This window comes from Enhydra lutris, unplaced genomic scaffold (assembly GCF_002288905.1).
Source record: "Enhydra lutris kenyoni isolate GAN:26980312 unplaced genomic scaffold, ASM228890v2 scaffoldscaffold6, whole genome shotgun sequence".
NCBI classification, from domain to species: Eukaryota; Metazoa; Chordata; class Mammalia; order Carnivora; family Mustelidae; genus Enhydra; species Enhydra lutris.
The window spans coordinates 29,658,947-29,681,447 of record NW_019154090.1 but is presented as its reverse complement, the minus strand read 5'-3'; the positions used below and the strand labels follow the sequence as shown (position 1 = coordinate 29,681,447).

At 41.3% G+C, this 22,501-nt stretch overlaps 1 protein-coding gene across 1 annotated transcript in view; it reads right to left on the bottom strand.

The window, feature by feature from the left end:
- The window catches only part of LOC111141420 (attractin), a 151,671-nt gene that overhangs the window by 10,660 nt on the left and 118,510 nt on the right, over window positions 1–22,501 (bottom strand). Inside the window, exons 25-26 of the mRNA XM_022493958.1 lie at window positions 17,558–17,619; window positions 2,056–2,134 (exon numbers count right to left, since the gene is read on the bottom strand). Of these exons, the coding sequence (XP_022349666.1) occupies window positions 2,056–2,134; window positions 17,558–17,619 (141 nt within the window). The remainder of the gene's footprint in view (window positions 1–2,055; window positions 2,135–17,557; window positions 17,620–22,501) is intronic.

The window sequence follows — 22,501 nt, the reverse complement described above, 5'->3', positions numbered from 1 at the left end:
TGGTCTAATAGTAACTATGCAATGAGGCACAGAGTAATTTATTTTTCTGCCTCCCCGAGCCTCAGTTTCCTCATCTGTGAAACAGGGTCAGTAAGTATTTCACAGGCTTGTTATGAAGAGTAAATCAGTTAATCTACATAAAACCTCTTAGAACAGTGCCTGGAATTTAGAAATGCTCAAATGCCAGCTCTTCTTAGGACAAACTTGTCTAGATTTTGTTGGTACAACCTCTAGTATTTTATATCATGAGTGATGTTGGTTATTTGGATATTCTTTATAGTGTTAAAAGGAGGTATTATTTTTGAGTTTACGAAGAGTTTAGTTTTTTAAAGCAGGAACCAGTGTTGAATTTCAATAAATGACTAAGTGATTACTTGGCCACTACTAAAAATTTAGGTACTATTTTTAACCACTGATATAAGGTATTCTGACAGGGTTTCTGGGAGCAAATGATCCTTTTATTACACTGGTAAATTAGACTGCTCCACATACAGTCACTGTGTGACTGGCCTTTGGTTTGGTTTCGAAGTTTCTATGGATACAATGAATGAGGACTCTTTAAGCTTTCCATCTTTTCCCTTTATCTGGAACAGTTTAGGTATTTTGGAAATAATTCTCCTAAACACTCAAGGAGAAATAGACCATTATGATTATTTCCATAAGCTCATCTCAAATGGAAACTCCTAGGGTAATGCCCTTCATGGAGAGAGTAATATTTTGACACCTTTTCAATTCCTTCTCTGGCTACTGGTTTATTGAGGATTCCCACTTCTTTCTTACTCTGTTTGGATAACATGTGTTTTTTTTTTTTTTTTTAAGAACACTGTACAATTAAAAAAAATGGTACAATTTATTGGGTTTTAAAATGTATTAGTAATGGGGCTATTAAAAAAAATTCCTCTGAATATGTTACCCACTGAATTTTAAGAATGATAATAAAAAGGATGCAACATTACCTCTATGCTAACATCACCTTTATGTGGGTCAGAAAAGGGGTCACGGCCCCCAGGAGGAGGCCCTCATTCCAGACATTAATGTTCTGGTAACAGTGCTGCGGGCCTCTGAGTTTTGATATGGGATATTTCCGTTCTCTTCTAAATCTTGTCTGTAGATCGATTTTTATATAGAAAAGGGCATGAATAGATACAGAAGACCGAGGAGTGCGGTCAGCCTAGACCTCAGCGCCCTTCCATTATCAACAATGCAACAGGAGACAGGACTGCTAGAAGGCAGAGTAATAACATCGGTGAAAGGTGCGATAAACGATGAGTTTATGCTGTCACTTTTAACCAAGTTTATTTATTTGACTGGTCACAATTGTAAATATTTGTGAGACTTAGTATTTTTATTATTAACATTAATGTATTATTAGTTTCAGGGGTACAGGTCTGTGATTCATCAGTCTTATACAACACACAGCGCTCACCACAACACATACCGTCCTCAATGTCCATCATCCAGTCACCCCATTCTTCCACCCTTCCCCCCTCCAACAACCCTCAGTTTGTTTCCTGAGATTAAGAGTTTCTTATGGTTTGTGTCCCTCTCTGGTTTCATCTTACTGCATTTCGATATTACTTTTGGAACAGAGTTCTGGATATATATCAAGACTCATTAAAAAAATGAAATTCAAGCAAAAACTTAACTAGACACGGATTTATCTTTGAGTGATGAGACATTTCTAAGATGCTTAGCTGGTTGATTTTACCCTCCTTCTCATGAAAAGCCCTACTTCTGAGCCCCCAGATCTCCTGCCTGAGTTAAGGACAGACTGCTGGTAGAAAGAGTAGAATTAGCAGCTGTTAAGTCAATACTAAAGACTAAAAATACTAAAGATTCCTTTTAGAAAGTTAAAGGCATGTGGTGCAGAACTAATTTTACTTTATATACACTAATCAAAATCTACAGACCACATTCTGCAGACAGGGCAACCCGAGTTCCCCTGTGATATGTCTATCAATTATCACTAAATCGCTAAAACTGACTTGCTTTAGAGAAACAGAAAGGAAGAAGCTCTCACAAGGCATTCATGAACCTTCATCCCCTGAGGCTTACCTCTCTCCGCCTGGAGGCCCAGCAACTTTGTTTGATCTTCCAAACCACAGCAGCCACCAGGAGCAAAGAGAGGAAACAACTGTGAGAAAGGAAAGTACTGAGTTATTATCCCAGCCCCCAGAATCAGTACTATCACCCACCCACGCCTCGGCCAGGCAGGGAGGGTCACCCCAAAGCCCAACTCTGAGCACTTTTTCCACGACTCATCACAACCATGTCCCAGCTCACAGGAAGCAAGTGGGAGAAGGCTGTGAAGAGCTGAGCTTCCGGACTACATGTACTGCCCCCAAAGGCACTGGTTAAGAGCTCCAACCGCCCACGGGGCCTTTTATCAGAATGGCCCCTCAAGGCTTATCCCAAAGAAGAAAAATAAAACCTAGAGTAATAATAATGAATGACACGCATGCTATTTAATTGACTTAGCAAACCTTTACTGATAAAACTTAAAACATGAGAAAAGTTCGTTATTAACGTAACCACCAGTTTTTCATACGGAAGAGGAAAACACAAGAAGAAATAAATGTATATATAATAATATATTCAATCATAGTTTTATAAAATAAATTCATATAATTTTTATAAAATAAAATGATCAACCTCAAGCCAAATAACTTTCTTAAAAGTATTAGCAGAGAATAACTCGCCACTGGTCTTATAACCAAATGCTTTAACGTTCTCTCATCTGTAAACCAGGTGTGGATGGTTTGAAAAGCAACCTCGACAGCAGACAGAATGACAGACTTCTGTTACCGCAGACACAAGGCATTTGCAGCACAGGTCTGCTTCCAGAACTGCAACCCCAGTGCACCCAGCTGCTGGCTGGAGGTAGGTCCTCAAGCCGGCTGCAGGGGGCGCGCTGAGGTGTGAGGATGACTGAACTCCCACCCTCTCAAGGCTCCCACAGTCCCCCGCTGCCCCAACATGAATGAAGGAAAGACATCTCCAGTGAATTCCCTGATGTGAAAGAGAAGGGGCTTGCCAGGGTCATCACTCGGGGGAGAGCCTTCTGGTTCCTGTCTTACTGGGCCTCTCGGCTGTCCTGACTCTCCTGGTCCTTGTGCCTCCCTGATGGTCTCAATTTTCCTTTTAATCAATACTTTATTGAGGCAGGTCCTGTTCTAGGCCCATAAAATACACTGATGAACCGGACAAAAGACCGCTATTTTCATGGAGTTGACATTCCATCAGGTGGGGATAAAAAATAAACAAAATAAACAAGGAACTTATAGAGCAAGTCAGAAGGTAGTAAATGCCACGGAAATAAAAAGATGGTAAAGAAAAGGGGGTCCGGGTGGAGGGCTATGTAAGTAAATAAATCTTAAGAAAAGGGGAAATCATAAGGAAAAGACAGTACATTTACTATACTGTATTTATTGAAGAAAATCCATGTATAAGTGGACCTGCAGGAAAAAACCTGTGATGTTCGAGGGGCAGTGGTGTATCTGAAGTAATAAATCTGGATGCGGTCCACCCAGGGAGTGAATTACAAATATAGAAGAATGTCCTGGGGGGCACGCCTCACCCAGGAGAAGTTGGGGAGAACAGGGAGAAGCAGTAAAGGAGTCTCAGGGTAATCTGTCTTTCTTGGTTTCCTGCTTTTTGTTATTTTAATTCTGATAGGAACACAAGGAGGGAGCAAATCCACATGAAAGGGCAAGGAGGGAATGAGCACAGCTTCCAAGTTGGTCAAGGTGCCACCAATACAGTTGAACACGGGACTAAGTCTTTGGAAGTGAGCACCTTGGTGCCACTCAGAGGCCTCTCCTAGGACTACCCTCAATCCAGAGGTGTAAGACAGTACGGCTCAGGTCTGTGTCCTCTTCCCCTCCACCACCTCCTGACCTAGGGGCTTCCATCTTCAACACAGATTTGTTAAAAACAACAGCAACCCAGTTTCTTCTACTGATTCTAGCTTTTTTTTTTTTTTAAGATTTTATTTATTTATTTGATAGAGAGAGAGATCACAAGTATGCAGAGAGGCAGGCAGAGAGGGGGGGAAGCAGGCTCCCCGCTGACCAGACAGCCTGATGTGGGGCTCGATCCCAGGACCCTGAGATCATGACCTGAGCCAAAGGCAGAGGCTTAACCCTCTGAGCCACCCAGGTGCCCTCCAGTTTTTCTAAGAAGTGACACAAACAGCATACTAACACACAGTGATTGTTCCTCAAAGCTGATATGTGTATGAGATTTCTCCTAGGGTAATACAACAACAAAGAACATTCCAGTTGTTTCAAAAAAGGTGGCACTCACTGATTTACCTCCCTTCGTTCCTTCCTACCACAGTTTGGGTATAGGTAGTGCTGTAACTCAGTGTTCACCCTACTGCAGTCCCTCTTGTCAACTGTTTTCTAGATTTTCCCATGTAAATGAAATTAAAGAAACATTAAACCGTGAAAAATTTTCAAACATACACACAAGTAGAGGAAATGATCTAGTGAATTCCTACGTCCATCACTTAGCCTTGGCAATTATTAACATTTTGCCAAAGTCATTCAGAGATCATCAAAGACGTGCATTTCTCTTTCAAAACTAGGACACTAGCCCCAGGCTAAGAGTCTCTCACTTTCTGTCAGCTCTGTACCTAAGGAGAAAACAAGAAACATTTCACCTTTTTGTCTTAAACCTGTTCGTGCTTTCAAAGGCTTATACTTCCCTGAGACTATTCTCAAAAAAATCCATGCCTTGATTCTAAGTTTCTCTTTCTACCTTTAGTCTATGTCTTTTGCAAACTCACAATTTGTGTGAGAGCTCAGTGTTTGGGACCTCTGTTTCTCACCAGCTTAACTATTGTGCAGTTAGAATGATTTTTTTTTTTTTTTTTAAGATTTTATTTACTTATTTGACAGACAGAGATCACAGGTAGGCAGAGAGTCAGGCAGAGAGAGAGAGGGAAGAGGAAGCAGGTTCCCCACTGAGCAGAGAGTCTGATGCAGGGCTCGATCCCAAGACCTTGGGATCATGACCTGAGCTGAAGGCGAGGCTTTAACCCACTGAGCCACCCAGGTGTCCCTAGAATGATATTTTTGAGAGCATCCTGAACATTCTCTCCAGAGGGCAAGACTATTAACAAATGGTTATCATTTCCTGCTCTCACAAATCTGGCTTTTCTAAAACTACATATGCATTTTCTTGGCCTGGTCTTGACCTCTAACCTAGCTTGAACACAGAGACACACTGCTTCTTACTGAGCTGCTGTGACGTGCACTTCACCATTCTGGTCAGCATTAGATCCAGAGAGGCAGGAACTCATACTCACGTCTATCTTCCGGAACGTGAAATGGACTTGTCAGAATGTTGTCAGTGTGGCAAGGGTCTAGCAGAAGTTCAAGTAATTAAGTTTTACAAGAACATTGTATCTCGCCTCTAACTGAAATTCCCATTACATGCCCTCTTTTGGGCCAAGTGATGTGACATCACCTATTTCTCCTTTTTTATCCTCACTCAGACATTGGCCTCTAAGGCATCTGTGACCCCAGCCACAAAGATGTCCACAGAGTGTTGGTCCCTCTTACTACTACCAGTTGTCCTAACCACCCTGGCACCATGCTCCCAGATACAAAGCCCTTTCACATACATGACTTCATCTGATTCTCACAGCAAGCAAATAATGGGGTCTTATTATTTCCCTCTTCATTCACAAGGCTCCTACTGGAGTCTCGAGTAGCATCTCATTAAGATACAAAGAGGGCTTAATGGATTTGTCAGAGTCTAGAGTTTACTTCACTGTGCCTGAGTTTTGAAGTACTCTTTCTAACTCCCCTCACAATGATTTTCTCACTTGAATCCCTGAGTGCCCTGCCCCCCCACCGACCCCCCATTCTCTTTTCTGTGTTATCTGAGCTGTTCTTCAGAGTGCTGCTTAGGATTGTCTGGATATCTTTCTTTTCCCCTTATTGTCACTTAGATCCTTTGGGACCTGGTTAACTTGCTTGGGGAAAATATTTCATTCCTCGTGTTCATAAAAAGGACTCTTTTCTAAGTTAAAAGATCATCATCATTCTGAGTTATTAAACAAACTCCAGGGGTGGGGAGCACTGGATTCTTGTCCAAAGGTTCCACCTTCAAAAGAAGAAATGACAAGAGCGTCATTTGTCCTTGTTTGCTACACAAGATTCCACGGTCCCAGCCAATTCTGATGGTATCACTCAGTCTTCCACCAGAAGGGACGACTCCTTACTGGGCTGGTACCTGGCAGCAGGGTCACCTCAATCTGTATGCATGTTCCAAGAATATACGTAAGACCTGCTCATGAGCTACCGAATTAGCATGTGGCCTCTACATGCCCTTGAGAGCGTGCCATCAACGGGCTCCACCAACTTCTTTCCCTCAGAGAGGCTGGTGCCTCTGGTTCCTTGAGACTCAGCACTTCTCCTGAAGATCTAGTTTACATACATGTATTTGCACGTGACTGTGTGCTAGGGGCTGGAGAGGTGTGTGTGTGTGTGTGTGTGTGTGTGTGTGTGTGTGTCTGTGTGTGCCTGAAAGAGACAGTGAACCTGTTCTCTTAAGCTTTGATTCTAACTGTGAGCACAGATATGAAGCAAGGAAAAAACTGTGGGAAGTACTATGATGAAAACTAATACGGTTCTCTGGGAGAGAACAAGGGAAGACCATTTAGTTTGGGGTTCTGGGATGTGGTCTTGGAGGAAGGAACACTGGGCCAGGACCTGAAGGATGAGTGTGGTGTAATTAAAAAAAAAAATATGTTTGCTTTTTTTCCCGAGTTCCTGGTATAAAGCTCCTAATTTTTTTTTTTTTTTTTTTAAGATTTTACTTGTTTATTTGACAGAGAGAGAGATCACAAGCAGTCAGAGCAGCAGGTGGTGGGGGGTGGGAGCAGGCTCCCTGCTGAGCAGAGAGCCTGATTTGGGGCTCAATCCCAGGACCCTGAGATCATGCCTGAGCTGAAGGCAGAGGCTTTAACCCCCTGAGCCACCCAGGCGCCCCCCTCAATTTTTTAAAAATATATTTCTTTATTTGACAGAAATATAGAGATAGAGAGCACAAGTAGGCAAGAGCGGCAGGCAGAGGTAGAGGGAGAAGCAGGCTCTCTGCTGTGTAGGGAGCAGGATGCAGGGTTCGATCCCAGGACCCTGGGATCATGACCTGAGCTGAAGGCAGCCTGAGCAACCCAGGTGCCCCTAGCTCCTAATATTCTTAAAATTTCATCAGTGATAGGAGTGTTCCCCTTCCCAGGTTTTTAACAAATGTTCACAATAGTTCTATTTTTTTTTTTTTTTAAAGATTTTATTTATTTACCTGACAGAGAGAGATCACAAGCAGGCAGAGAGGCAGGCAGAGAGACAGGAGGAAGCAGGCTCCCTGCTGAGCAGAGAGCCCGACGCGGGACTCGATCCCAGGACTCCGAGATCATGACCTGAGCCGAAGGCAGCGGCTTAACCCACTGAGCCACCCAGGCGCCCCAATAGTTCTATTTATAATAGCGAAAAACTGGGAACAATCCAAAAGTCCATCAAGAAGTGAAGAAACAATTAATTAATTAATTAATTTAAAAAAAAGAAGTGAAGAAATAAACTGCAGCTGATCTTTACATAGAATATCACTCAGCATTCAAAAGGAATGAGTTACTTTAAAATTTGATTTAAAAATTTGTATCCTTAGTAGTTTTTTATACAAAGTAACTTTATATAAAGAAAGGAATAATTCAAAAAATGACAGGGTCTCTGAATCTGAATGATCTGTTTTTGTTTTTGTTTTTTAAATAAGAGATTTATTGAGATGCAATTCAGGAGTGTCCTTTGTGTGCTAAGGAATGACTCCTGGGAGGGAGGGAGGGACCCAAATAGCTTCAGGATGGAGGCTGGGCACCAGAAAAACCAATCACATGCTTGGAGAGTTAGAACATTCAGCACCCTGCCCCATTCCCACAACCTGAGGGGAGAGGAGAGGGCTGGAGATGGAGTTCATTAGTCACCTGTGTAATGAAACCTTGAAAGAAATAAGGAACCAAGAGGTCTGAGGGAGCATCTGGGTTGGTGAACACATCCATGTGCCGGGAGCGTGGCATGCCTGGACAGGGCGTCGAAGCTCTGTGCTCTCCACCCACCCCCACCCCCTGCCTTCTGTGTCTCTTCCATTTGGCTGTTCATGAGTTATATTCTTTATAATAAAACTGTAATTTTAAGTACTGTGCTTTTCTGAGTTCTGCAAGTCTGGCAAACTCTCAAATCTGAAGAGGGTCATGGGAACCCTCAAATTTGTAGTTGGCCAGGCAGAAGCATGGCCAGCCTGACGACCCACTGGTGGTTGACATCTTTAGTGGGGGCCGCCACATCAAACGGAGCCCTTAGCCTGTGGGATCTGTGCCAACTCCACTCAGCGTCAGAACTAAACTGAACTGCAAGACAACCAGTTGGTGTCAGAGAACTGGACGTTGTTTGGAAAAACCAAGCAATGAGTAGAGGTATACAGATGAAGAAGGGTAGGGAGCCAAAGAAGGGAAGCATTTTCCAGAAAAAAAAAAGGGTAAGTGTGTACAAATGGGAAAGAACATGGTGCTTTTGAGAAGAGGGACCATGGGGTGGGAATGCAGAGGCTTAACATAAGATGAATACAGAGGAGCGAGCAAAGGTCAGCGTACTTTGGTTTTTATTTTAGATACAGTGAAAGGCCACTGAGTATGAGCTAAGGGAATAGATGCAGATGAATTCATTTTCAAGGTCTCTCCTGGACTTTTTGTGAATTATAGAGGGGCTCTGACCGCTGCACGGGAGAGAAGTGACTTGGAGGTGGCAGGGTGACACTGCAGTCAGTAATGTGGGGAAACCTGATGGGGAAGGACTGAGGAAGAGTTTGCTTCTCTGCGTGTTGTGCCGCAGATGGGATGGCAGACTTCAACTGGGAACAGAGAATGAGAAGATGGCCAGGGTTGAGATCTGGAAGAACGTCAACAGCGAGAGGCTGACCAGGAATGTTCAACAGAAGAGTGGTCTCGGGGCAGTTTGGGGTCAGAGAAGGCCAGAAGAGGGTGAGTGATGGGGGGTCAGTTGTGTGTACTGTTGAGAATCCAAAATATGAGGAGTAAAAAGTATCTTTTGGATTTGGCGATAGAGATGTTCTTGCTGCCCTTCACACTCACAAAAATTCAGATGGGGTGTGAGGATGGAAGTCAGATTGGAGAGGGCTGAAAAACAAAAAGATCTCACCAACACAAGGCGTTTTAGGGTCGTGAAAATACTCTGTATATTACGTTGCTGGATTCATGTCATTATAGATTTGTCCAAACCCACAGAATGTACAACACCAAGAGTGAAACCTGAAGGTCAACTATGGACTTTGGAGGATAATGATGTGCCAATGTAGGTTCTTCCTTTGTAGAAAATGTACAATTCTGGGAAGCGATGTTGATAACGGGAGGCTGTGCATGTGTGAGAGCAGGGGAAATCTCTGGGTATGTATGGGAAATCTCTGTACCTTCTTCTCCATTTTGTTGTAAACCTAAAATTCCCTTAAACAAAGCTTTCTAAAAATTTAAACAAACAAAACAAACAAAATCAAATCACACCAAACATGATCCAAGCCCACAGCCAATGGACGCAAGGAGGGAAGGGAACAGCCAGCGTGATCGAGGGCAGCCACATTCAGAGTGGCCGCACCAGATGGCTTCTTCCCCCTTCTCTGTCCACGATGAGCAATGGGAGACAGCAGCTAAGGCAGTGAGCCCTGAGCCTGGGACCAGGGAGGCCAGACAGGAGTGTGGCTCTGCATTCAGAAGACAAACAGTACAGCTCACCCAGTAGCACGTTCTGCCCCTAACCCACACTCACTGGAGGCTGGGACACACAGAAACAGCGTGCGCACACAGGCACACAGCACTCTTCAAACCAACACTGTGAAAGAGTGGTAATGAACAACAACAAAACCCAAGCATCCGAGGAGAGTTAGTAGTAAGAGCACAAAATAAGACTTCAAAATAAAATAAAATAAAATATTATGAACCTCACAAAGGAATAGGAGAGGAAACTATATTCATAAAATGGACACAAGTTATAAGGAAAAACACATGAGCAGTAAAATGCAAACATTAAAATAAAAAAAATCTTATCAGATGGGCTCAACAAAGGAAACAGACCCAACTTTGATTAAATTAATGAGCTGAAAAATACTAAAGTGGAGCTCACTAGAACAAAGAACAAAAGGAAAATGAAAGAATATGTGGCTTCAGTTAAGAAATACAAAGGACAGGGGCGCCTGGGTGGCTCAGTGGGTTAAGCCTCTGCCTTCGGCTCAGGTCATGATCTCAGGGTCCTGGGATCCAGTCCCGTGTCGGGTTCCCTGCTCATTTGGGGGGGGGGGTCCTGTTTCTCCCTCTGTGCTCTCTCTCTCTCTCTCAAATAAATACATCTTTAAGAAAAAAAAAGTCACTAGAGGTCCTTTAAAATATCACCAAGTATCAGGTTCCATAGGAGACCAATGAAATCAGCATCTTTGGGGCACGGGGCTTGGTCTGCTTCTGCTTCTTTTTAAGCTTCTCAGGGAGTTCTATGTTATAGCCAGGGCTGCGAGACGGGACATAACTGTTTCAGGCTCTCAAGCCCAATTTAAAACTTATAGGAGGGGCTTCTACCTGGCCCTGGTCATCTTTGCATGTCAAATTGCAGGTTCATCTGTGTCTGAGCTGTTCAAGCTCCGGACAGCTGAATAATTGCATTAAAGGCCGATTAAGCGCTATAATAAGAACATGAGTAGGGCGAAGTTCCAAAAGGGATGGACTTTGGAGTGAATGCATCAGAAGACTTCATGGAGTAGGCGATTGGGTTGGGTTTGGAAGGAGTAAGGTTATGCCAGGTCAATGGGGTTGGGTGAATATCTTTGAGGCAAATGCAGAGGAGAACCAAGTTAGGTCCACTGCCCCTCCAGGCCCTGCAGCTCACGTGGTCAACAAGGAAGGAAATGATGGCTATCTTGCAGGGGCTCATCATCTGGTGGGAGTCACAGGGCAAAGATTCACGAAATACTGAATCTGCAAGAATACGGAATGATGCTTTGGCCCCACTCTGGGAGAAGCGTGGAAGGCGGCTCATGTCAGTGACTCCTGATGGCCCGGCACTAAGCAGAATAAAACACTGCTGGAGGGGTGGGAAGAGATCTTGGAATTTTAATTTTTTTCTGTGGTAACAATAAGAGAGGGCAGTTTCCTTTTGGAATCTACACTTCTGTGGAATGAAGAGATTTTCTTGTGAACAGGAAGTAATTTCGTCCAAGTTCCAGTGCTCAGACAGAGGTTCTGTGGTCCCCACTCAGCTCCTGAGCTATGCTGAGCATTCTCTGAAGAAGGGGATGTCATAGAGAGTTCATGGTCTCAGTGGATGTAAGAGTAATTGAAGTAATTAGTATCTTGACCTAGTTCACTGATGAGTTTCTGAAGGATATAGTAAAGTTATACCCAAATAGATTTCAGATGGATATAGGAACAACTAAACATGAAAAGATAACAGGTAAGATACCCATGAAGAAAACAGGGAGGGACTGAGAGACCTGCTTGGTGGAAAATACCATAAATGGGGCCTAAGACAAATAAGGAAACACACACACCTGTTAATAGTTGCAAAATGAAACAAAGTCCTAAGTTTCAGCAAGAAAAAGGCAAATATCCCAAGAGAAATATAAACAAAGGATAGGGACCAATCATTCAAAACAGGAACTGAAAGACATTAGTAAGTATCAGTCATAACTAAAGAAATCCAAATTTAAGATTCCAGTGTTACCTCCCAGACTGATGAAATGAAAAATGACAATATCTACTGTTGCTAAGAACTAATAAGAGCAACAGGCAGAAACAATAAAAGAAATTATATTCCTGCTGTAGGATTATAAATTCACGCAACTGTTCTGAGAGGCCACGGCAGTGTTTTTGCGTTTAAATGTAAAGGCATATGTAACAAAAACTGAGAACAATCTAAGAGTCAGTCAAAAGAGGAATGGTTAAATAAAATATGGTACTCATACTATGGAAGAAGCTGTTTAAAAATGGAGTGAATCCACACATGGGAAAAGTTAACCACAGAACACTGAGTGAAAAAACAAGTTCTAGAACAACATGTAAGGAGGAAACCCATTTCATAAACCAAAGAATCAGAAAAACCACAACTTGCATGCACAATGTATATACACACAGAAAAAACTCTGGAAATACAAACATTAAAATATTCACAGTGGTAATATTTAAAGAGTAGGATTAGGGGAAGTTTGAGTTTTAGTTTTTATGTTGTCTGAAGTTTTACTATGAACATAAACAACTTCTTAAATTTATAGTAAGAGAATTAGCTTTATGCTGATTTTCTACTTTAAAAAGTCTGAATGAGGACTTACTATTTTGTTTTCAAATACTTGGGATTAGTTTAGCATTATTTTATCATATCTGTTTATGTCGCCTCTACAAAATTTTCCCTTTATCTAGGTCATTGTTGTCAACAGAAATTTAATGTTAGCCACGCATGTAATTTTAGAAGTTCTAATAGCCACATTAAAAAAAAAACCCAAAAACAGGTGAAATTAATTTTAATAAAATAAGTTTTATTTAACCCAAGATTGCTAAAACATCATTTGAACACGTGACCAATATAAAAATTGAGGTATCTTATGTTCTAATATTCTACTAAGTCTTCAAAATCCAGTGTGCGTTTTATACTAATAAGCACATCTCAATGTGAACACTAAATTTTTATCAGAAAAGAATTGATCTGTATTTAAACTTCATAAAATTGACATTTGAAAAAGCAGATTCACATATCCAGGTTGTTCTAAACACACAAGTTCTCTGGTAACTGAATCAAGTAGTTTTTAAATTTATATTTATATTAAATATATTTAAATGTTTTAAGTTATATTTAAATTAGTTAAAATAGGATAAAACGAAAAATTCAGTTTCTCGGTCACACTAGCTACATTTCAAGTGCTCACGAGCTACATGTGACTAGTGGCTATTAAGTCTATACTGATCTTCTAGCTTCTTGTTTATAACTGTCTACTGTTTAACTCTATTTAGTTTTTCATCACTTCAAACAAATCTGAGACCTTTAAACTTTATCTGTTTCCTTGGTTATGGACATATTCCACTGGTTAATCTGATTTTGTGCCCAGTGCCACACTGATCACTGTAGCTTGACCAAGTGTTTACTCAGGGGAGGGGGGCAGTAGATGGTCTTCCCACCCTCTCCATTTTTTCTTGGTAATTCTTTCTTGATCTGTTATGCTGTAATTTTGAATAATTTTACTTACTAAAGTAACGGAAACATGTAAATTTCATTTTTGTTAGGGAAGTATAGAAATGTAATCGATCCCCCCCTTCCCCCCCACCCCCGAAACACAGAATGCTTTTATCAGATTTTCTCTCTCTGCAAGACTGGAGGGATGCAACAGTTACTTCTTGGTGGAGATGTCATCATCATCCAGAAACTAAAGGCTACAGTTCACAGCAGGCAGAAATGGGCCCATCAGGATGTGGCTGAATCTCCACGTGAGGCCATCTGCTCCCCAGCATCACTCAGGAAGGGATTTCTTTCATGGTCGAAAGGAGGGCACCTAATGGCTCACTATGGGAAATACAATTAATTATATGGTTTTCATGCCATCATCTGCCTTTACCAATAAGAGCTGCAAAAGATGTATGTCTCTGAATGACACAGAACTAATTTTTTAATATTGCCCTTGTATCTAGCAACTTTGCTGAATTCACCTATCAATTTTAATGTTTTTTTCTCTGCATTCTTTTGAATTCCTATAAATACAATCATATTTTAAGGTGATGATTTTTTTCTTTTCTAATTCTTTTTTTTTTTTAAGATTTTATTTATTTATTTGACAGGCAGAGATCACAAGTAGGCAGAGAGGCAGGCAGAGAGAGGAGGAAGCAGGCTCCCCGCTGAGCAGGGAGCCCGACGTGGGGCTCGATCGTCCTGGGATCATGACCTGAGCCTAAGGCAGTGGCTTTAACCCACTGAGCCACCCAGGCGCCCCTCTTCTCTAATTCTTATGTAATTTTTCTTATCTTACTATATTGGCTAGAACCTTTGTCACAATGTTGAATGAAGTGACTGACAGAATTTTTTTTTTCTTTTTTTTTAAGTAGGCTCCATGCCCCCTGGGGCTTCCAGTCATGACCTTGAGATCAAGAGTCACAGGCTCAACTGACTGAGCCAGCCAGGAGCCCCTGATAGAATCTTTGCTTTGCTTGTTCCCAAACTCAATTTCACCATTAAGAAAGTGGTTTGCTGTTGGCTTTATATATTGCTCCTTTATCAGACTTTTCTTTTATCAGAAGTTTCTTTCTATTCTGAGTTTCCTAGGAGTTTTTAATGAATGAGAGATCAAATTTTATCAAATGCTTTTCTTCACTGCTTAAGATGATCATATTATTCTCTTCTCTTATTATGCAATTCATGTTAATTACACAGATCAATTTTCTGATGCTAAATCAACTTTGCAATTCCTGGAATGAACCCAACTGAGTCATGATATTGTTGGCTTTTTGTATTACTGGTGGATTTTTGCTTCTTCATTCATGAGGGAGACTAACTTGTAAATTCCTTCCTCATAATATTCTTGTCAGGTTGTACTAAACTCATTAAAATATATTAGGATGTATTTTTTTCTGTTCTCTAGAAGCTGTGGTTACTAAGGATATTATTTCTTTCTTAAAAGGTTTTAAGTTACCAATGAAGCTATCTGGGCCTAGAGTAATCTTTGTGGGAAAATTTTAAGTTATGTATTGTTTTTAAACAGATATAGCCCTATTCAATGTTCAATGTTCATGTTCCTATTCTGCATCAGTAAGTAGTATATAATCTTTGTTTTTCTAATTGTCCATTCTATCTGTCCCATTTTCAAATTTATTTGCAGAAAATTGCTCATAAAATGCTCTTACGGAGGAAAAAGTTGTCTGCAGGATTTGGAGTAATGCCTCCTTTTACATTTCTGGTATTATTTATACCTTCTTTCTTTTTTCCTTGGTCAGTCTTGCCAGGGTTTATCAATATTACTCTTATTCTTTTCAAAGATCCAACTTTGTGGTTCTTTTAATCCTCTCTACTGTACTTCTTCCCCTATAAGATTAATTTCACTCTATGTATATGGCCTCCCTCTATTTTCTTTAGACTTATTTGGTAGTTCTTTTTTCTGACTTATTGAGAAATGAGGTTTTTTTTTTTCTTTTCCAATTTTGCTTTTATAAAGCAGTGATTCTTGACCTTAGCTGCATATCACAGTCACCTGCAGAGCTTTCAAATGCTTGAGTCCCATCTGCAGAGATTCTGATGTGACTGGTCCGGGATGTGGCGTGGGCATCAAAAGCTTTCTACTGTGCTGCTATGGTTAAGAACCACAGATTTAAAGCCATACCTTCTAAGTACAACTTCAACTGTATCCAATAAGTTTTTAATTCTTCTTGCTCATTCAAACTGGTTTAAAAGTTCTGCAGTGATATTATGTAAATTTTTTAAATGGGCAAATCCAATATATGGTTTCAGAAGTCAGGTAAATAGTTACTTTGGGGACAGAAGGGTGTTGTGACTGATGAAACACAGGGAAGCTTCCAAAGTACATGTTCGATGTGTGATTAACTCATTGAGCCAGACACATTTTATAAGTGTCTCTGTAATTTTATAGTAAACTTTCATATAATTTTTTTTTAAAGATTTTATTTATTTATTTGTCAGAGAGAGAGGAGCGAGAGTGAGCACAGGCAGTCAGAGTAGTAGGTAGAGGCAGAGGGAGAGGGAGAAGAAGGCTCCCTGCCAAGCAAGGAGCCCGATGCGGGACTCGATCCCAGGATGCTGGCATCATGACCTGAGCTGAAGGCAGCTGCTTAACCAACTGAGCCACCCAGGCGTCCCTAATTTTTTTTTTTTTTTTTATTTGACAGACAGAGACCACAAGTAGGCAGGGAGGCAGGCAGAGAGAGAGAGTAGGAAGCAGGCCTCCTGCTGAGCAGAGAGCCCCATGTGGGGCTCGATTCCAGGACCCTGGGATCATGACCCGAGCCGAAGGCAAAGGCTTTAACCCACTGAGCCACCCAGGCACCCCCTTAATATAATTTTTTAAAGAGAGAAACAGACCTCATACAAGGAGTAGGAATTATAAAGGCAATAACTGCCTTCTCACTATTAATACTAGAAGCTAGAAGGAACAGCATAATGCCGTCTCAATTCTAATGGGAAATGATTTCCAGCCTAGAATTCGGTATGCAACTTTTTGATCAAATGGGAGGGTAAAAATCAAAACATTTTCAGACAGTGTTTGCAGAAAAGTTACCTCCCCTGCCCCTTTTCTCAAAAAAGTCCTGGAGAACGTGCCCCACTTAAAAAGAGGAAATAAACAGGGAGATGAAGACACCAGATCTTATATTGAATATCTTATATTTCAATATTAGAGGAAGGCAAGAGAAATTCCCAAGATAACCATCCTGCCACAGGCCTCAAAAACTAGTGCACCTGGGAGCCGCGGGCTGGAGGGTTCTAGACACAGACATCTCCAAGAGAAACTAAAACGGAGAGTGCCTGCTTGTGTTTGACCACAGACAGATTTTTTTCAATTCTGTCAGAGTACAGGGAAAAATCCGGGGTAGCCTCTTAGAAAACCAAACAATTAAAAAACCAAAATTAGAGTGTGAGTGATTGCTCCAACCAAACAATGGGGAAGTACAATCACAGTTCAACTTGCTGTGAATGGGGGTTTTACAGTTACAACAACATAAACAGGGAGCACTGAGTTAGGCAAGCACTGTGATGTAACTACATGACATGAGGGGGAAGGAAGGGGATTTCTGTTTGCACTGGTGGTGTGTGGGGAGTTGCGTGTGAGGTTACATGAGATAAATATCCTCATCTACAAGTGGGACATCCGAAGAGAAACTGAACTGAAAAATCAAGAAACAGTGCAAGCACAGAGACGTGAAAAATAGCTACAATAATTTAAACTTTGGGGGAAGTGAAGGATGGAAAGGTGCGGGGAGGGATGCTTCTACTTTCTCTTATGAGCACTGGAACACGTGTCTTTTTCAATTATGTGTCTGTAATATTTTCATAAAAATAAAATTAAGCTTGAAAAAAGTGTAAAAATAAAAGAATCCCAAGAGCCTAACAAGTCACTTTAAGCTTTCAAACTCTGGATAATCACCGGGACCATCCCTGATTAAGAGGAAGTATGTCTGTAGCACATATCAGTAATCATTATTAATTAAGTATTGTTTCAACCCCGAATTCTCCCCATATGAAGAACCAAATTAGCTACATTTTAGTAGAGAGTACATGAAAAACGGCCCCCCAAGATCAGAACGTACAAAGCAAATGTTTTCATTTATCAGGTTAAGATGGATTTACACGATTGCGACTGACTCATAACTTTTCAGAAAGGTCTAGGAAGTTAGTTTGATCTCTTGTGCCAATACAGGATTACTCGATTATCTTCTAGGATAATTTTGATAATTAATGGTATTAAGTACCTGAATCAAAAGAGAAGATAAGGTTTGTAGAAGGGAAATTACCTGAAGAAAGTCACGAAGAACTGTACCAGGTCCATAAAATTGCTGTGCTGGGAGAAGGCGATCTGTGAGGGAGAAACAGGTAGTGTGAGGAGGGAGGCTACACAGGAACGCTGGCAAACTTGGCCTTTTAGTTCAAGAGACACACATGAAATGTTCAAGGAGAAATTAATGAAATTGTTTTTCTTAAGGGAAAGTGGCTCATCCCTTTAGTTTCTTTTCTGGCTTAACCACAACCCAAATGTAATATTCTGAGGCTTCCATGCAAATTCCTAGAGTGCCTACCCCTCTGTTCTTGATATCAGATCTAAGTTCTTTTAGTGTGACCCTGACGATGTCTCAGATTCCCACCGTGAAAATCCTAATGCCAGGCAAGTCAGTTGGCTTGCTACTACTTCCTTGGGCCTTGCCCTGGACAAAATGCTCTCCCTGTCTGCTTCAAGTTGGAGTTCCGGGACCTACCTGGAGGTGGGGAGCCTCATCTGTGCCCTTCATCCCTTTGATACTTACATGCTTAGTGAATACACTCACTTCAGGATACTGTTTTTTTTTTTTTTAAAACCACATCTCAAAATTCAATACATTGAATATCATCTAACAGTCAATATAATACCAGATGGAACCTAAGTAATTTTATCATATGGTTAATAGTTTTTATACCAAGAATATAAAATGTCCCTTATATAGCTCATCTAAGATACTACTGAGTGAAACAGGCATTATTTTGTACATTACCAAGAAAAAATGCTGCCCATTACACTATGGCAAAATACTTTAAAAACCACTGACTGTAAGATGCATCATGATTTCAGAGATATCAGAACATGAAAAAAAAATGAACATGTCAGGATTTATTACTAAGTATGATATCTGTGTCCTTTTTATTATAATCTATAATACTCATAGTACTAGCCAGATGTTATGGCATATTCCCTGCTTTTTTAAAGGGAACATAGCCCTCCTTGGAGAGACAACAGTACCATAAGTAAAGCAATTATTGAATAAGGTGATAACTGCTCCAGTACAGACAGTAAGTATGACAAAAATCAGAGAAGTAAACGATTAGCAGCTTCTTTTTCCAATCTCACCCAACTCCCTATCTTTATCAGACAGCAGCTCCCATCCTACCGTAATGCAAGAAAGTGCTAGACCCAGGCCCCAGCCCTGGGACAATTCAATGCCTCGTGTTCTTTTTATGGCCAGACTCAAAGAGGCAGCAAGAGGTTTCCAGTGTTTGCCTTTTTTGATGGCCTTATTTTCTTTTTGACATTCCATAAATAAAGTCCCAATGCTACCTATTCAGGCCATAGGACATTACGGGGTACAGAATTTGTAGTCTGTGTATTCTCTAGCAACCATTTATAATCAGAAATACAAAGATACATAGACTTTATGCCATACATAAGGAGAAACCCACGTTCTTTCCTTTTCCTTAATTTTCTACAGTAACTAGTCACAAGTAAGAAGACCCCTTGAGAAGATGGCCACCATCCTTGCATACAGCTTTTTAGTACTGGAGAAGGACAATTATTTAAACAAGGTTATTCAGTCTTGAGGCATGAAGATTCCAGGTTACAACACATAAAGAGCGAGAAGGAAACAGGTTCTAGTCCATCCACACCTGTTTACAGATTTTAGTCTTTTTAAATTGTCAGTGTGTCCTCCGTGTTTAGACTTCAACAGATCCTGAGATGCTTTTCCTCAGTGTCGGGTGCCAGGATGTATGGATGCTAACAGTGCCCTCTGAGGACTCCCAGGGGTCTGTGCACCCTGTGCCACGTAACACTCTGCAGGGCTGGGATCACCACCACGAGCCTGACTTCTCGCTGACACAGGGCCACACCATGTTCATGTCTAATGCAAAACCACAATGAACCAATATAAACTGGCTGCCAGGGTGGCTGTGCCCCAAGATTCACATTACTCCAAAAGGGGATCTCTTTTGTTAAATGTTACTCATCCAAGTCTCCACAGTTACAAGGTTTTGTAGGGAAGCAAAAGGCCTAACAGAAAAATGTTTATGAAAAGACTGACCACTTAGAAACATCTAGTCTTGTTCAACACCCCACCCACCACGTCAGTTGGTTAATCCCTGACTGACAGGCTGGTGAGCTTACTGTCCAAACTGAGAACTTCTTTCTTTTTTTTTTTTAAGATTTGATTTATTCATTTGACAGAGAGAGAGAGAGAGAGAGAGCGAGCGCGCGAGCACAAGCAAGGGGAGCGGCAGGCAGAGGGAAAGGGAGAAGCAGGCTCCCTACTGAGCAGGGAGTCTGATGTGGGAATTGGGGGCTATCCTAGGACCCTGGGATCATGACCCGAGTCTGAGTCGACACTTGACTGACTGAGCCTCTCAGGCATACCCAAACTGAGAGTTTCTGAGAGAGAAGAGGAACGCTATTAAAAAGTACACTGTGGGGGGCGCCTGGGTGGCTCAGTGGGCTAAGCCTCTGCCTTCGGCTCAGGTCATGATCTCAGGGTTCTGGGATCGAGCCCCGCATCAAGCTCTCTGCTCAGCAGGGAGCCTGCTTCCTCCTCTCTCTCCGCCTGCCTCTCTGCCTACTTGTGATCTCTGTCTGTCAAATAAATAAAATGTAAAAAAAAAAAAAAAAAGTACACTGGGACAACAAGCATGAATTGGGCTGTCCCTCCTCAGCCTGTCACACATGCAAACCAACTGCAAAAGCAATCTTGTGAATGATGAAATTTTACTGAAAGTGCTGTTGGAGAACTGATCCCACAAAACCATAGGCAAATGGAGACCTGGCAGGGTTGAAGGTAAAGACATTTATCCTTCAAGATACTCCAAAGAGGATTAAGGGAGGGCCTTGGGAAAACTGATGAGGCCCTTAACTACAAAAGCACACTGGGCGATCCATCAGAAGTGAAGGACTCCATCCATTCATGCGGGCCAGGCTCTGAGCACTGTCTGCACAACTGAAGCCACACCTCTACTTACCTTGCTTCATAGCCCTTCCATGTCCATTTATTTCTGGTCTTTCTCTTTTATTAGAAAATAAGATCCATGCGGACTGGGACCTTGCTGCTGACTACTGTGTCTCCAGTGCCTAAAGCAGTGACTGGCATGGAAGAGGTGTTTATTAAACATGTGTTGAATAAAGGAATAGGGGAATGGGAAAATGATGACCCCACCTCCACCCTCCCCCCAAACTTAGTGAGACCTGACTGAGTTTTCTTTCTCTCTTTTTTTTTTTTTTTAATTTTTAAAAGATTTTATTTATTTCTTTGACAGGCAGAGATCACAAGTAGGCAGAGAGGCGGGCGGAGAGAGAGAGGAAGGGAAGTAGGCTTCCCGCCAAGCAGAGAGCCCGACTCAGGGCTCGATCCCAGGACCCCAGGATCACGATCTGAGCCGAAGGCAGAGGCTTTAACCCCCTGAGCCACCCAGGCGCCCCTGAGTTTTCTTTCTTCTAAGAATCGGCTCATGGTTGCAACCATTAACTTAAATTTTGTTAACTGTAAAATTAAAATAAACATTTTTTGTGCTTTTGAATTTTCATTTTTCAAGACAATAAATTTCAATCAGCCCTTTCTTCTATGATTCATTATAAAACAAACATTGAAACAGACATTGAAGTGTCTGTGACTTTTCTGACACTGAAGATAATGGGGACTTCTTATAATAAGATATACTTATTGCCAATTAGAAAATGTCATTACAATTTATAAATAAAACTCACAGTGTCATTCTTCTCCCTTTCCAGACAGCAGATATCACTCCCCACACTCCAGCAAGCCTAGAATTTATGTCCCCTTACATTTCTACAACCTGCTGCTGCCTTACTTTCAGCAATAAGTTTGACTAAAGTGTGCTTGCCTGGAAATAGGGAAAGGGAGGGGAAAGATATATTGTTTTTTTTTTTTTTTCTAGTAAGGCTTTGACAGGCTACTTGACTTTATGCCATTGAATAACTTCGATGTTAAAAAAGCTGAATTTAAATAGATATGGGTTGAATTCAGTTGCTCTTATATTTAACTTGACTAGTCCCCATTTTTTTTTTCAGTGTCCTATAGCTACCCCTACAAAGTATGTGCACAATTTCACTGCACTGAGAAATAGACTCTGTAGGATACACGTGGCCATGATCATGCCTCATTTACAGTATTGAGCCCACCAGGCCCATTATATTCTATTTACTTCTAATATGAAAGAATACAATACATATATCATTACAGAATAATCTAAAAGCAGGGATGAAAAAGAGGAAGGAAAACAAAAATGAACCTTAGGAAGCTTCTGAGAAATACTTATTAACATTTTACTATTTCACTGAAATCCTTCTCAGACTTTTTTTCAGAAATGTGATCATACAGATTCATATCTTCTTCTATTTTTTAATTCAGAAAAAAATCATGAATATATTTTTATGTCAAGATACACCTATGCCACAAACAACTCGATCTAACTTTGAATATTTAATTTACTCTGGACTTTTTTTCTTCTTCTATTATAATCATTGTTACATTAAACATACCTTGAGCCATAAATAAATAAATAACTAAATAAATGAAGCGTGCTTGCCCAGAGACCCTCTGGGTGTGCTAAATAAATGTGAGAAACTCAACTCAGAAGCCCAGCCAGCCCCAGGACTGAGGATAGGATATGGTGGGGCTGCATTTCCCAAGCACTAATTCTGTGCTTCAGCCGAACAAGTGTTTCAGGTTGCTCTACTATTGCACTTGGTCCTTCCATCACCAGAGCGCCCTGCCCACCCATCTGCAGCGGGGGCACCCCCTGCCTCTTGCCGCCCAGCCCACACACTCCCTTCCTCATTCAGTTGCTGGGAATTGGCTTTCTCTTCTCTATACTCCCAGTTCCTGACCCACTTCCCTCTCAGGGCATGGAACAGTCATATTCCACCTTATATTATGGCTGAGTATGCAGAGATGTCCTGGAAAAAAAAGACTTCTATGCTCTTCTGTCTG